The sequence below is a fragment of the Orycteropus afer genome, unplaced genomic scaffold (assembly GCF_000298275.1).
Source record: "Orycteropus afer afer isolate SDZICR_OR568_19922 unplaced genomic scaffold, OryAfe1.0 scaffold00178, whole genome shotgun sequence".
Classification (NCBI taxonomy): Eukaryota; Metazoa; Chordata; class Mammalia; order Tubulidentata; family Orycteropodidae; genus Orycteropus; species Orycteropus afer.
The window spans coordinates 6,372,014-6,386,401 of NW_006921765.1; the positions used below are offsets into that span (position 1 = coordinate 6,372,014).

At 38.3% G+C, this 14,388-nt stretch overlaps 1 protein-coding gene across 1 annotated transcript in view; it reads right to left on the reverse strand.

Annotated features, from left to right (window-relative positions):
• The window catches only part of FAM118B (family with sequence similarity 118 member B), a 69,922-nt gene extending 55,741 nt beyond the window's left edge, over positions 1-14,181 (reverse strand). Inside the window, exons 1-3 of the mRNA XM_042781832.1 lie at positions 14,171-14,181; positions 13,386-13,478; positions 7,104-7,356 (exon numbers count right to left, since the gene is read on the reverse strand). Coding sequence (XP_042637766.1) covers positions 7,104-7,356; positions 13,386-13,471 — 339 coding nt within the window. The 5' untranslated portion in view covers positions 13,472-13,478; positions 14,171-14,181. The remainder of the gene's footprint in view (positions 1-7,103; positions 7,357-13,385; positions 13,479-14,170) is intronic.
• Between the last annotated feature and the right edge of the window lie 207 nt (positions 14,182-14,388).

A 14,388-nucleotide genomic window follows, 5' to 3' on the forward strand; every position in this document is an offset into this window, starting at 1 on the left:
AAAAAAAAAAACAAAGCAAGAAGATACAGAATGGTTTAAAATCACTGTATCCTTTCACCATACTTATTCAATCTGTATGCTGAGCAAATAATCCGAGAAGCTGAAGAGGAGGGCAGCATCAGTATTGAAGGAAGTCTTATTAACAACTTGCAATATGCTGATAAACAACCTTGCTTGCTGAAAGTGAAAATGACCAGCTGAAAGTGAAAATGACTTGAAGATCAAAGACTACAGTCTTTTTTTTTTTTTTAAATTGTGATTTGGGTGAAAATTTACAGAGCAAATTCACTTTCCATACAATAGTTCACATACACTTTGTCTTATGACATTGACTACAATTTACCCCAATGCAACAGCTCCCCTACCACTTCTTCCCGATAGGTACCTCTTCCCTGTGTCCATCCCTTCATGCTCTCCTGCCCTGAGCTGTCTCCCTGTGCATAAGCAGCCCTTCTTTCTCCTATGATTGATCTCTCTAAGGAGTGTATCTACCTCAGGTAAATGTTCAACTCATAATCCTGTCTTTTGTTGGCTGGAAGCCAGGTGTGGATTCAATTCCAGACCTGAAGGGCAGCTAGGGGGCCACAGTCTCATGGTTTCCACCAGGCTCTATCAGACCAGCAAACCTGGTCCTCCCTTTTTTTTTCCCCCAAATGATTTTGAGTTTTGTTCCACATTGTTCTCCCTGTCTATCCAGAATTTCCTACATAGATCCCCCTCCGAGTGGCTGACGGTGGTAGCCAGGCACCATCTAGTTCTTCTGGTCTCATAGTCATATAGGCTACAGATCTCATGGTGTACCAGTTGCCAGGACTAATTATTTCCATGAATCTTTGGTTTTGTTCATTCTTCTTTGCTCTGGATGAGGAGAGACCCATCTTTGCATCTAGATGGCTGCTTGCAAGCTTTTAAGATCCCAGTCACTACTCTCCAAAGTAGGAGGTAGAACAATGTTTTGTGTAGTATGTTATGCCAATTGAACTTGATGTCCCCTGTGACTATGGCCCCAAGCCCACCAGTTCAACTACTTGGTCCCTCTGGATAGCTGACTGTGACCAAGAAGTGACTAAAACTTTGTCCCTTCTCAGCTCTACTATACACCAGGGAATTCTTACAGAACATACAAATACACTTATAGGACCACTGTCTGTAAACCTTTTACATCGTCTTGGGTACATTTCCCTCTTCATAGACATACCTAATAGTTCAGCCTGTCCACCCATCTATCCACCTGTATACCCATGTTTGCCTTCACTGACAATGCAGTACTGTATGTGCAAAAGGGTTCATCTTTGTTGTCTATACCTTCCATGTACCTCTCTCTGTCTTCCTCTTCCTCAATGCTACCATGTTGATCACTCATATTTGGTACACTGCCCTTCTCTTCACCCAAATCAATACTTATCTCTACCTATCTAACAGTGTTCCTTACCCTCCCTTCCCATCCCTGGTAACCAACAAAGAAAATTTCCTTCCATAGATAAACCTTTCCTTGACTTTTACAATAATGGACTAATACAATATTTGTCCTTCTGTGATTGACCTATTTCACTCAGCATAATGTCCTCCAAGTTCATCCATGTTATGTGGTGTTTTGCGGATTCTATGTTATTCTTTAAGGTTGCATAGTATATTCCATTGTGTATATGTACCATAGTTTGGTTATTCATTCCTCGTTGATGGACACCTAGGTTGTATCCATCTTTTGGCTCTTGTAAATAGTGCTGCAATGAACATGGGTGTGCATATGTTTGTTCTTGTCATGGCTCTCACTTCTTTGGGATATATACCTAGTAATGGAATGGTTGGGTCAAATGGTATTTCTAATTCCAACTTTTGAAGGAATCGCCATACTGCTTTTTACAGTCCCACAAGCAATGTATGAGAGTCCCAATCTCTCCACACCTTGCCAACATTTGTTATTTTGTGTCTTATTGAACTTTTCTAGTAGTGCTGGGAAAGATGGTTATCTCATTCTTGTTTTGATTTGTATCTCTCTAATGGCTAATGATCGTGAGCATTTCTTCATATGTTGTTGGCCACCTGAATATCCTCCTTGGTGAAGTTGTCTATTCATGTCTTCTTCCCATCTTTTAATTGGATTATTTGTCTTTTTGTTATTGAGGTGTTGGAGTTTTCTATAAATTCTAGAGATAAGTCCCTTGCCAGATATGTCATTGCCAAATATATTTTTCCCAATCTGTAGGTTCCCAAAGACTACAGTCTTCTGTATGGATTATGACAGAACATAAAGAAAACAAAAATCCTCACAATTGGACCAATAAGCAATATCATGATAAACAGAGAAAAGACTGAAGTTGTCAGGGATTTCATTTTACTTGGATCCACAATCAACATCCATGGAAGCAGCAGTCAAGAAATCAGACGTTGTACTGCACTGGGCAAATCTGCTGCAAAAGACCTCTTTAAAGTGTTAAGAAGCAAAGATGTCACTTTGAAGACTAAGGTGAGCCTAACCCAAGTCATGGTAGTTTTCAAATGCCTCATATGCATGTGAAAGCTGGACAATGAATAAGGAAGACCAAAGGAAGAAGAGTTGATGCCTTTGAATTGTGGTGTTGGTGAAGAATACTGAAAGTACCATGGACTGCCAGAAGAAGGAACAAATATGTCTTGGAGGAAGTACAGCCAGAATGCTCCTTGGAAGTGAGCATGGCCAGACTTTGTCTCAATTACTTTGGTGAAGTTGTCAGAAGGGATCATTCCATGGAGAAGGATATCTTGCTAGGTAGAGGGTCAGTGAAAAAGGGGAAGACCCTCAACAAGATGGATTGACACAGTGGCTGCAAGGATGGGCTCAAGTGTAGTAAGGATTGTGAGGATGGTATACACAGGGTCACTATGAGAGGGAGCTGACTTAATGGCACCTAACAACAACAACATATATCTTTATTGACATGACTTAAAATTTTCTCTACTTTCAAGCACAATTAACTAAGCTAGTAAAATCATGCTTTATTTTCTCAAAAACCATTTTAATGGATTAGTAAGGGCTAGAGCCAAGATCCACCATTTGTCTGTCAGTTTGTCATACTGCAGTGGCTTGCTTGTTGTTATGATGTTTGAAGCTATGCCCCTAGTATTTCAAATTCCAGCAGGGTAACTCATGGTAGACAGGTTTTAGTGGAGCCTCTGGACTAAGACTGACTAGGAAGAAAGGGCTGGCAATCTACTTTTGATAATTATCCAATGAAAATACTATGGACCACAACAGAACAGTGTTCAGTATAGTGCTGGAAGATGAGCCTCCAAAGTTGGAAAGCACTCAAAACAAGCATTGACTACAATAATGTACTCTAGTATACCAATGATGGTAAAGATGGCACAGGACCAGACAACGTTTTGTTCAGTTGTACATGGAGTCATCAAGAGCCAGAGTCAACTCAACAGCAACTGATAACAACCAAGGTAAAATAATGGGGCAGCATGAGACCACTACAGTTCCATCCTTGAAGAAGACTTCTTGATCCAACAGATTAGACTTTCTGGACTAATATGGTACCTTTCCCCTCAAAAGCTCTTTCTTTTTCTTCCAATGGCTGACATATCTCTCTAATAATTTTTCCCTACAGATTTTGGCTAAATTTGCTTTAATTATCTCTTCATATAACAACAATTCTGTAATTTTTTCTTTCTGGATTGATATTTTAAAAAAATACATAGTAGAGTTCTTCCTTCCTCTTTGCTCTGAAGTCTACTATGGCTGATATTAACATGGCCACTTTCACTTTATTCTGAATAGTGTTTGATTCATATAATTTTCCCATCCTTTTACTTTAAAAATAGTTTTACTGATACATAACTCAAAGTACAGTGTACCTATTTCAAGTATACAATTTCATGGTTTTCTGTATATCACAAAGTTGTACAATCACTACTAATTCCAGAACATTTTTATGACCTCAAAAGGAAACTGTATCCAAACTCCCCATCCTCCTCTCTTCTAAGCATCTAGCAATTTCTAACTATTTTCTATCTCTATGGATTTGTCTATTTTAAATATTTTATACAAATATAATCATACAATATCTGACCTTTGGGTCTGGCTTCTCTCACTTAGCATAATGTTTTTTCTTTTTTTGCACTTTTAGTGACATTGCTTACTTTGGTCAAGCTGTGTTGATTATACCCATAATCAGTGCTACTTTTCCTATCACACACACACAAAAAAAGGCATATACAATCTAGAGAGTGATTTCTTCTCCCCCTTATCCCTGGTAACCACCAATGAACACTGGTCCCTCTATTATCTACTCTTATTTTCTTATAAAACTGGGATCTTACAATATTTGTCCTTAGTGATTGACTGATTTCACTTAGCATTACGCCCTCCAGATTCATCTTATAAGCATAAAGTTTTGCAGGTTCATCCATGTTGTAGCACATATCAGTTTTTTTTTCCCCTTTTTATGGCTGAATGATATTCTATTGTATGAACAGAATATACTTTATCTGTTGGCTAGCTGATGGGCATTTGGGTTCTTTCTACTTTTTGGCTATTATCAATATTGCTGCTATGGACATTTGTAAGTAAGTTTCTGTATGGATATATGCCTTCCTTTCTTTGGGGTATCACTGTGGTGTGCCATCATTGTTTAATCTTTGAAGAATGGACATTATTTTTCAAAGTGGCTGCATCATTTTACATTTTATCACTTTATGTCCCATGAAATGGTATCTCACTGTGATTTTGATTTGTTATTTCCTGATGACTAATGATGTTGGCCATCTTTTAATGTATTTATTCATATAACCAAACCTACTGACATCAAGTTGATTCTGACTTACAATAACCCTACAGGATAGAGTAGAACTGCTTCATGGGGTTTCCAAGACTATAAATCTGTATGCAATCAGACTGCTTCATCTTTTTCCTATGGAGCAGCTGATGAGTTTGAACCATTGACATTCTGGTTAGGAGACAGACACTTAACCATTGCACCACCAGGACCCCCATGTGCTTTTTAGCCCTCTGTGTATCTTCCTTGGGGGAATGTCGGTTTAGAACTTTTGCCCTTCTTAAAATTGGGTTACTCCTCTTTACTATTGAGTTTTAAGAGTTCTTTATATATTCTGGGTACTAGTGAACAAGTTTCAGACATATGATTTGCAAAAACTTTCTTCAACTCTATAGGCTGTGTTTTTATTTCTTGATGAAGCACAAAAGTTTTTAATTTTGATGAAGTCCAGTTTATCTAGTTTTCCTTTAGGTGCTTAACTTTTGGTATCATATCTACATACCCTTTTCGAAGTTTGAGGTCATAAATATTTATGCCTATGGTTTCTTCTCAACAACAACTACATGGTTTCTTCTAAGAGTTTTATAGTTTTAAATCTTACATTTAGATCTTGGATTCACTTTGAGTTAATTTTTATATATGGTGTGAGTTAGAGGGGGAATCCCCATGAACACTTTAAAACCAATTCTTTATACTGTTTTAGGTCAGTATTCCAACTAAAGGCAAGGAAATGTATAGAGGAAATAAAATAATCTAAGTTTCTGCAAGGGGTCATGAAACTGAAGGAAATTAATTTTAAATGTTCATCTTTTCCCCTTAATGATACTTCTTTCCTATAGCCCTAGGGCTTAGAAGAAAAAAAAAAATCCACCACTGATAATTTGACTTGTTAAGGAATAAGAATTACACTATCTCTAATACATCTAAAGTGTATCCTGATTTTAAGACATTTATAAGACCAAGCAAGGCAAGGAGGCTCTTTAATTATTCCAGGAGTTGGGACAACTCAGTCCACTGACATAACAGAGTATGTAAAGTGTATGTTCTATATCTTAGTTTGGTGAGTAGCATCTAGGGGCTTAAAAGCTTATGAGCAGCCATCTAAGAGGAAACTACAGGACCCTATGTATCTGGAGTAAAAGAGAAAGAAGAAAACCAAATACGCAGAGAAGAAACTAGCGCACAGGACTAAACAGTCTACATGAACCACAGCCTATCTTACCCTGTGACCAGAAGAATTAGATGGTTATCACTAGTACTACTATCTGTTCTGATCAGGAACACAACAGATGGATCCTGACAGAATGGGAGTAAATTGTGGAACAGAACTCAAATTCTTAAGAAGTCTAGACTTTTTAGACTACTTGAAACCAGAGGTCTCCTGGAGACTATTTTCCTGAGATATTCTTTAAACCTTGAAATAAAACTATTCCATGAGGTCATTTTTTAGGTAAATAACAGATGGCTCATAAAATAAGCAGCATCAACTGTGAGTACTGTGCTCCTTTAAAAGATCATCTGCATGAGATCAAATATTCAACACTTACTCACAAGTAAAGATAAAAAGGCAAAGGGGGAAACTAAATTATAGGAAATGGAACAACCAGAAAGGAAATAATGAGAAAGCTGATATACTGTGAAAGATGTAAACAATGTCACTAAACAAATTACATGTTGTTGTTGTTGTTGTTGTTGTTGTTGTTATGTGCCGTGGACTCAGCCCTGACTCATAGCGATCCCTCCTTGGGCTTCCAAGGCAGTATCACTACGGAAGTAGGATTGCCCAACCTTCCTTCCGAGGAGTGGCTGGTGGGTTTGATTACATAGAAACTGTTAAATGGAAATCTAATTTGCTGTGTAAATTTTCACTGAAAACACAATGAAATATTTTCTTCCTTTTTTTTTTTTGCTCATCTATAAGATGGTAAGAATATCTCCAATCTTTCTGAAGGTTCCCTAAAAAGCACAGAAGCTAGGGAACACGGTTTTTATAATAATGAGTATGAAAAAGGTAAATGCAAGTCGTATCACTAATGAAAACAATTCAAAACACAAAGATAGTAAGACAATGGTCTCATTTTTGTACATATAAATGCCTCAACAGTCTTCTCTCTCTCACACATCTCTCTCTCTCTCTCTCTCTCTCACACACACACACACACACACAAAGGGAAATGGGGTCATAAGGAGGAGGGGTCAAGTAGAGTCCATAAATAGGACATTTTGCAGAAGAACCAGTGTAATGCAAATCCACAATCTAGAAATGAATATCCCTGTGACATTCTGCATGCTAGTATGGTTTTAAGAAATTTCAAATGTCATGGTACATAGAGGGTTACTCACAGGAGAGAGTTTCTGGATGAGGTCATGGGCAACATGGACAAGGTTCTTGTCTTCATGGAGACACTTTTGAAATTTTTTGCTTTCCTCATCTTCTAGAAGATCAAAATCAATAGCAGCATCTAGTAAGGCCTGAATTAACCCCTTCCAGGATTTTAGTGCTGGAACCTGAGGGGCAACTGCAGCACTAATGCCTGTTCCAATCACCAGCACAAGTTCCTGAGGCTTCTTAGTTTTCAAGCTTGGAAGTAGCTTCCTGAGAAAGTAAAACAAGTAAGAATTAGGAATACAGAACACATATGAGGCACATGGAAAGACAATCTGACTAAAAACATAGGTTTAGCCATAACTTTTATGGTTGCAAAGATGATAAATACCAGTTTCTGACATTTCTCTAAACTAGCTTAAGCAGAAAGACCAGATTATTGTGCTAGTGTTTGCAAAAGAATACAATTATTTCAGGAATCCTAAGCCACTCCTCGGAAGGACGGTTGGGCAATCCTACTTCCGTAGTGATACTGCCTCGGAAACCCAAGGAGGGGTCGCTATGAGTCGGGTTTGACTCGACGGCGCATAACAACAACAACAACAACAAGTAATCTTGTATTCTTCTCAAGAAAACCCACTAGTCTTAGAAAAAGGTACAAATATATTATGGTTCTGTCAGATATATGTCAGAGTTCTGACAACTAAATTATATTTTAAACTAACATTAAATTTCAAAAGAATAGGTTTGATTTGGGTTCCAGAAAGAGAGAAAAAGAACACGATAAAAACTAGAATCCTAAAATAAAAAAAACAGCTCTCATTGTTGAGAAACATAAGTGAAGATGAAAGCAAGGCAATGAAAAATTTAACCCCCAATTTTATAAACATTATAAAGATAAAATTGAGCATGAGATAGCCATTATGGGAAAAAATAAGCCCTTGAGTTTTCTACATTTCCTCAGGCAAGAAACAAAAGTCAAATTCCCCTTGAGAATTCTGAAAACACAGTAACTCCACATACATAAACAACAAAGATAGCTATTCAAAGGATCTAACAAAAAGTAAAATACTTTCCTTTCTCACCATGATAAGCACAGACAGATTTAGGTCTTGAAACTTACAAGTAAGATAGCATGGGTACCAGTTTTTGTTTGTTTATTTTTTTGTCCCATCTTCCTTTCATTCTGTAGACTATATTAAAATACCTGTTTATTTACTTATTTATTTTATTGTGATTTGGGTGAAAGTTTACGAGCAAATTCACTTTACATACAGCAGCTCACATACACTTTGTCTCATGACATTGACTGAAATTTCCCACAATGCAATAGCTCGCCTCCCACTTCCTCCCCATAGTTACCTCTTCCCTATGTCCCTTCCTCTATGTACTCCTTCCCCTTGAGCTGTCTCCCTGTACATAAGCAGCCCTTCTACTCTCCCATGATTGTTCTCTCCAAGGAGTGTATCTATCTAATGTAAATGTTCCACTCATATGCCTGTCTTTTGTTTGGCTAGAAGCCACAGGAATGGGTTCAATTCCAGACCAGAAGGGCAGCTAGGGACCATAGTCTCAGTGGTTCCATCAGGCTCTATCAGACCAGCAAACCTGGTCCTGCCACCCGCCTTTTTTTTTTAAATGACTTTGAATTTTGTTCCACATTGTTCTCCTACTCTATCCAGGATCTCCTACTCTTTCCAGGATCTCCTACATAGACCCCCGCCTCTGAGTGGCTGATAGTGGTAGCCGGGCACCATCTAGTTCTTCTGGTCTCATAGTTGTATTGCATGAGGAATGCATGGTGTACCAGTCCCTTGGACTAATTGTTTCCATGAGTCTTGGTTTTCTTCATTCTTCTTTGTTCTGGACAAGGAGAGACCCATCGTTGCATCTAGAAGGCTGCTTGAAAGCTTTTAAGATACCAGTTACTACTCACCAAAGTAGGATGTGGAACAATGTTTTTGTGTATTATGTTATGACAATTGAGCTTGATGTCCCCTGGGTCTATGGTCCGGAGCTCACACTACTTGCTCCCACTGGGTAGCTGGCTGTGGCCAAGAAGTGATTACAACTTTGTCCCTTGTCAGCTCTTCTATATACCTGGGAATTCTTACAGAACATACAAATACACTTGTAGAAACACTGTCTATCAACCCTATACATGGTCGTGGGCAACTCCGCCCTGCACAGACATACCTAATAGTTCAGCCTGTCCACCCACCTATCCACACATATATCAATGTCTGCCTTCACTGACAACACAGTACTGTATGTGCAAAATGGTTCATCTTTGTTGTTTGTACCTTCCATGCACCTCTCTCTGTCTTCTTCTTCCTCAAAGCCACTGTGTTGATCATTCACATTTGGTACATATAATCCTTGTTTGAAATATGGTTCTTCACTTTATTTACTGCTGATGGTATGCTTTCACCGAAGAAATTGCCTTCCCCAACCTTCTATCCAAATGATAATACAATGACTAGGAACAGGGTCAGCATCATTGAATAATAAAAAAAAGGGGTATCACTTTTAGTCTTGGGAAACCTGTTTTGGGTAAACAACCTCTAGAATTGCCTTCCCTATCCTCAATCCCTGCATTCAGTCATTCACAGTAAGTAAGAAAAACCTAAAAACTGCACTGAAGGGGTATCTAGGAATAAAATGGAGTCCCTGATCTCAAAAGTTTAGTCTACGGTGGAAGACTCATAATAGATACTTGAATTATAGTTTTTACTAATTTAAGACTTCCAATTAAGAATGGAAAATTTAAAAATTATGTTTTATTTCTGGTTCTTCCTAAGAACATTAATAATAGTAAGAGGTTTTTTTTAAAGACATAAATTTTAAGGATTATTAGAAAAGATAATAGCAGACAGCCTAGGTCAACAGAATTTTGGAAATTATAAAGTAAAAGCCAATTCTTGTTATAGAACCTTGGGAATATTTTGGATCATCTTTAAGGTGAAGAGGCCCAACCCACTGCCATCAAGTCAATTCTGACCCATAGGGACACTGAAGGACAGAGCACAATTGCCCCACAGAGTTTCCAAGGCTGAAATCTTTAGAGAAGCAGAATCCACATCTTTCTCTCTCAGAGTGGTTGGTAGGTTCAAAATGCCAATCTCTTGGTTAGCAGTTGAGCTCTTTAACCACTGCACCACTAGCATTCCTCGATAAAGGGGCAGGTGGGGCTAAAATAGGCAAATTAATCGCAAGTATATAATTGAAGCAGTTAGAATGCTAAATGCCTTCCTCATCCTTGCAGAAGACTGGAGACTTGTCTTCTGGAAAGGCTGAACCAGAGGACTTTATAGATGGGGATACTGGGTACAGCTCAGGTGGAACAGGGTGGGAGAGTGAAGACAGTGAGGTAAGTAAAAGTCTGTGTATGAAATGTAAGACTCCCTCCAACCCCTTTCCCCTAGGAGACTCCCAGAGCACTAGCAATCAACCTTATACTTGCACCCTACCCTACATCTAGTTAGGAGATGGAAGGATTCTTATTTGGGGAATTGAGAACCAGAGAAAAGCCTCACAGATCCTGATACATACGAGTGTCTTAACTGTAGCATCTGGTCTGTGCTTGAGACCTACAGAGAAGCCCACCAACAAAAAAGCCTCTTATGCACACACAGAGTTTCCAATTGGCATTTTAGTGTTTTCTCTTAAACCTGAGCAGAAAAACAAGGGTCATCTTACGTTTGAGGAAATCCTCCATGAGTGTTAGAACAAAACAAACTAGCAGAAAGGAACCTGGAGGAAACAGGAGAAAATGTGACAGAGAGAGAGAGAAAATTTACATGAAAACTATATCCTCATCTATGAGATATGAACAGAATGCTACAAAAAAGGAACAAGGAAACAAAAAGGTTTCTTGGAAACAAAAATTAAAAATTCATAAGGTTGGAAAATAAAATTGAGAAAATCTTCCAGACAGTAGAATTAAAAAACAAAGAGATGGAAAAATTTTAAGAAAATGAGAGACTAGAAGGTCTGAAAACAAGAGTTCTACCAAGATAGAACAAAGAAACATTCATAAAGGAAATTATTAAATAACACAATATTTCTCTTCTGTGAAGTTATCAGATTCATATGAAGGTGCATTAATGTAAAATTTCAGAATACTGACAATAAAACAAAGAGTCTTAAAATTTTTACTAAGAATAGTAAAAAAAAGGTCACAAAATCCAAAGGATTGGGAATATAAATAGAAGTGGCTATTCTGGCAGAAATACTTGGATACTAGCAGAGAATGAGCAATGTCTTTAAAATTCTAAGAAAATTATTTCCTACCTAAAATTCTATATTCAGCCAAACAATCAAATAAATATAAGACTATGATAAAGACATTTTCAAATGTTTCCAAAAACTTTTCTCCTATGGATCCTTACTAAGGAAGCTACAAGAAGATATACTTCAGCAAAATGAAATGAAGGAGTATAACCAAAAGAGAAGGCATTAGATCCAGGAAGCAGGATCCAAAATAGAAGTGACATAACAAGAATTCTCAGGATGATGGTAGAGGGAAAGGACAATAACAGCAATACAGCAGGCCTGAAGAACTACTGCCCAGAGCAGAACAGAGCACAGAGGGAAGGATCCAAGAAACAAATAACTTGGTAATCTACTAATATGTTTTAGCACATCTGCAGCATAGTGCCTAAGGCGCTTGACTGCTAACAGAAGGCTGGCAGTTCAAATCCACCAGCTACTCCTCGGAAGGAAGGTTGGCCAAACTACTTCTGTAGTGATACTGCCTTGGCAACCCAAGGAGGGGTCGCTATGAGTCGGGTCCGATTCGATGGCACATAACAACAACAGGCGATTTATTCTTCTGTCACAGACTTTGGGGGAAAATTAATGAAGGGTGGGTATGTAGAAAACAAAGTAAACAACAAAAAAAGAGAAAATCTTAAAATAGAGAAAAATAATTGTATAAGAAAGGAAATGTAATCAGAGCATATTATTAGACTCAGCTATGAATAATATTTAAACTATAGTAATCCTGTAAAACTGTTAAAAACAGATTTAACTAAAAATTGTGGTTTAAAACATACTGGGAGGCTCCTCATCTGGAGGCAAAGAAGAATGAAGAAAACCAGAGACGCATGAAAACTATTAGTCCAAGGGACTAATGGACCATGAAAACCTCAGCCTACATGACTGCGAGACCAGAACAAGATGGTGCCTGGCTACCACTGTCAACCACTTAGAAAGGGATCAGTGCAGGAGATACTGGATAGAGTGGGAGAACAAGGTGGAATGAAACTTAAAATCACGAAAATGACCAGGCTTACTGGTCTGACACAGCCTGCTGAAACCCCCGAGACTATGGCCCTTAGTTATCCTTCAGATCTGGAATTGAACTCACTCCTTTGGCTTCCAGCCAAACAACAGACAGGCATATAGTTTGAACATCTACACCTGGTAGATACACTCCTTAAGATGATCAATCATGGGAGAATAGAAGGGCAGTATTTGCACAGGGAGATAGCTCAGGGGGCAGAAATGCATAGGAAAGAAGGACATAGGCAAGAGGTAACTATAGGGAGGAAGTAGGAAGAAAGGTGTTACATTGTGGGGATTGTAATAAATTTCATGAAACAAAATGTGTGAACTGCTGTATGGAAAATGAATTTGCTCTGTGAACTTTCACCCGTATCACAATAAAAATCCTTTAAAATATAAATAAATAAAACACACTGGAAGGTTGTGGGGATAGTGTATGATATGTGTGTGGGGGTAATGATTTTGCAACATGCGACAGCAAGCTTAATCTTTACAATCTATACTGAAAAATAAAAAAACTAAAAAATTACACATGTTGTTGTTGTTATGTGCCGTCGAGTCGGCCCCGACTCATAGCGACCCCTTCTTGGGTTTCCGAGGCAGTATCACTACGGAAGTAGGATTGCCCAACCTTCCTTCCGAGGAGTGGCTGGTGGATTTGAACCGCCAGCCGTCTGGTTAGCAGGCAAGTGTCTTAGCCACTATGCTACCAGAGCTCCCTACAATACTTAAAAAAATGGACAAAAACACTAAAAGAGATAAAGTTGAAAGTGATGGTCTCTGAGGAGGAGTGGGGCATTAGGAGCCTTGAAGTACTAACTGTTAAAATTATATACATGTATTATCTTGATAAAAAATAAAAATTAAATCCAAAATAAGCATAATTTAATTTTTTGAATAAAGGTCAATATTAATTTGTGAAAACAACTATAATACAGGGGAAGTTATTTTCCTTTATTCAACATTAATGCTAATTTACTATGTCCTTCAGATTCTCTTCCCTTGTTTACCTGGGCTTTTTGGTGGGGGGTGCGCCATCATTGAAGAATCCAAAAATCTTGTCTATATCAGAGGCCTGGCTCCCTGTAGAAGCCATCCAGTTTCTAAAACAGATTAAACACCATGGGCGAAGATTAGATCTTTAAAATATACCATTCAAAACAGCACATACAGTAAATATTAGTTTTAAAAAGTTATACATTCTAAAAGTGTTCTGGAGATACCTCTTACTTTAACAGAAATTCACCAATTAACTAGAGTTCCAAACTTCAGGTATTAGGTTTGGTAGCATAGCGCCTAAGGCACTTGACTGCTAACCAGAAGGCTGACGGTTTAAACCCACCAGTCACTCCTCGGAAGGAAGATGGGGCAATCAACTTCCGTAGTGATACACCTCAGAAACCCAAGGAGGGGTCGCTATGAGTCAGGTCTGACTTGATGACACATAACAACAACAAATGACCAAAACCAAACCAAACCAAACTCACTACCATTGAGTCAATTCGACTCATAGTGGCCCCTCAGGTTTCTGAGGCAGTAACTCTATAGAAGTAGATTGCCTAATTTTCCTTCCAAAGAGTGGCTGGTGGGTTTGAACTGCCAGCCTTCTGGTTAGCAGTCAAATGCCTTAGGCACTATGCCACAAGAGCTCCTATATCTAAGTGAAATAAACTCTAAAATGATAGAATGTTGGTGCTCCATACTGCCATCTTTCTTTTGTTCCTGGAGTGCCCTAAGACAACAGGGTCAACTCATGTTAATTATTGGCCATCACACTGTGGAGCTTAAGAAATACCTGCTATTCTCCCATATGAGGCAGGTTTTGGGAAAACTTAGAGGATAAAAACAACTCATGAATAAGTGTGCTAATTGTTCCCAATCATCCATTTAATATCAGCTGAAGAAATCACTAGAAAAGAACAATCAATACTATTTGCTGATTGTTAAGACACTCCTTCCTTACAACTATGCCCTCACTGGCAGTGGGGTATATCTCTGTAGTTAACTATAGAG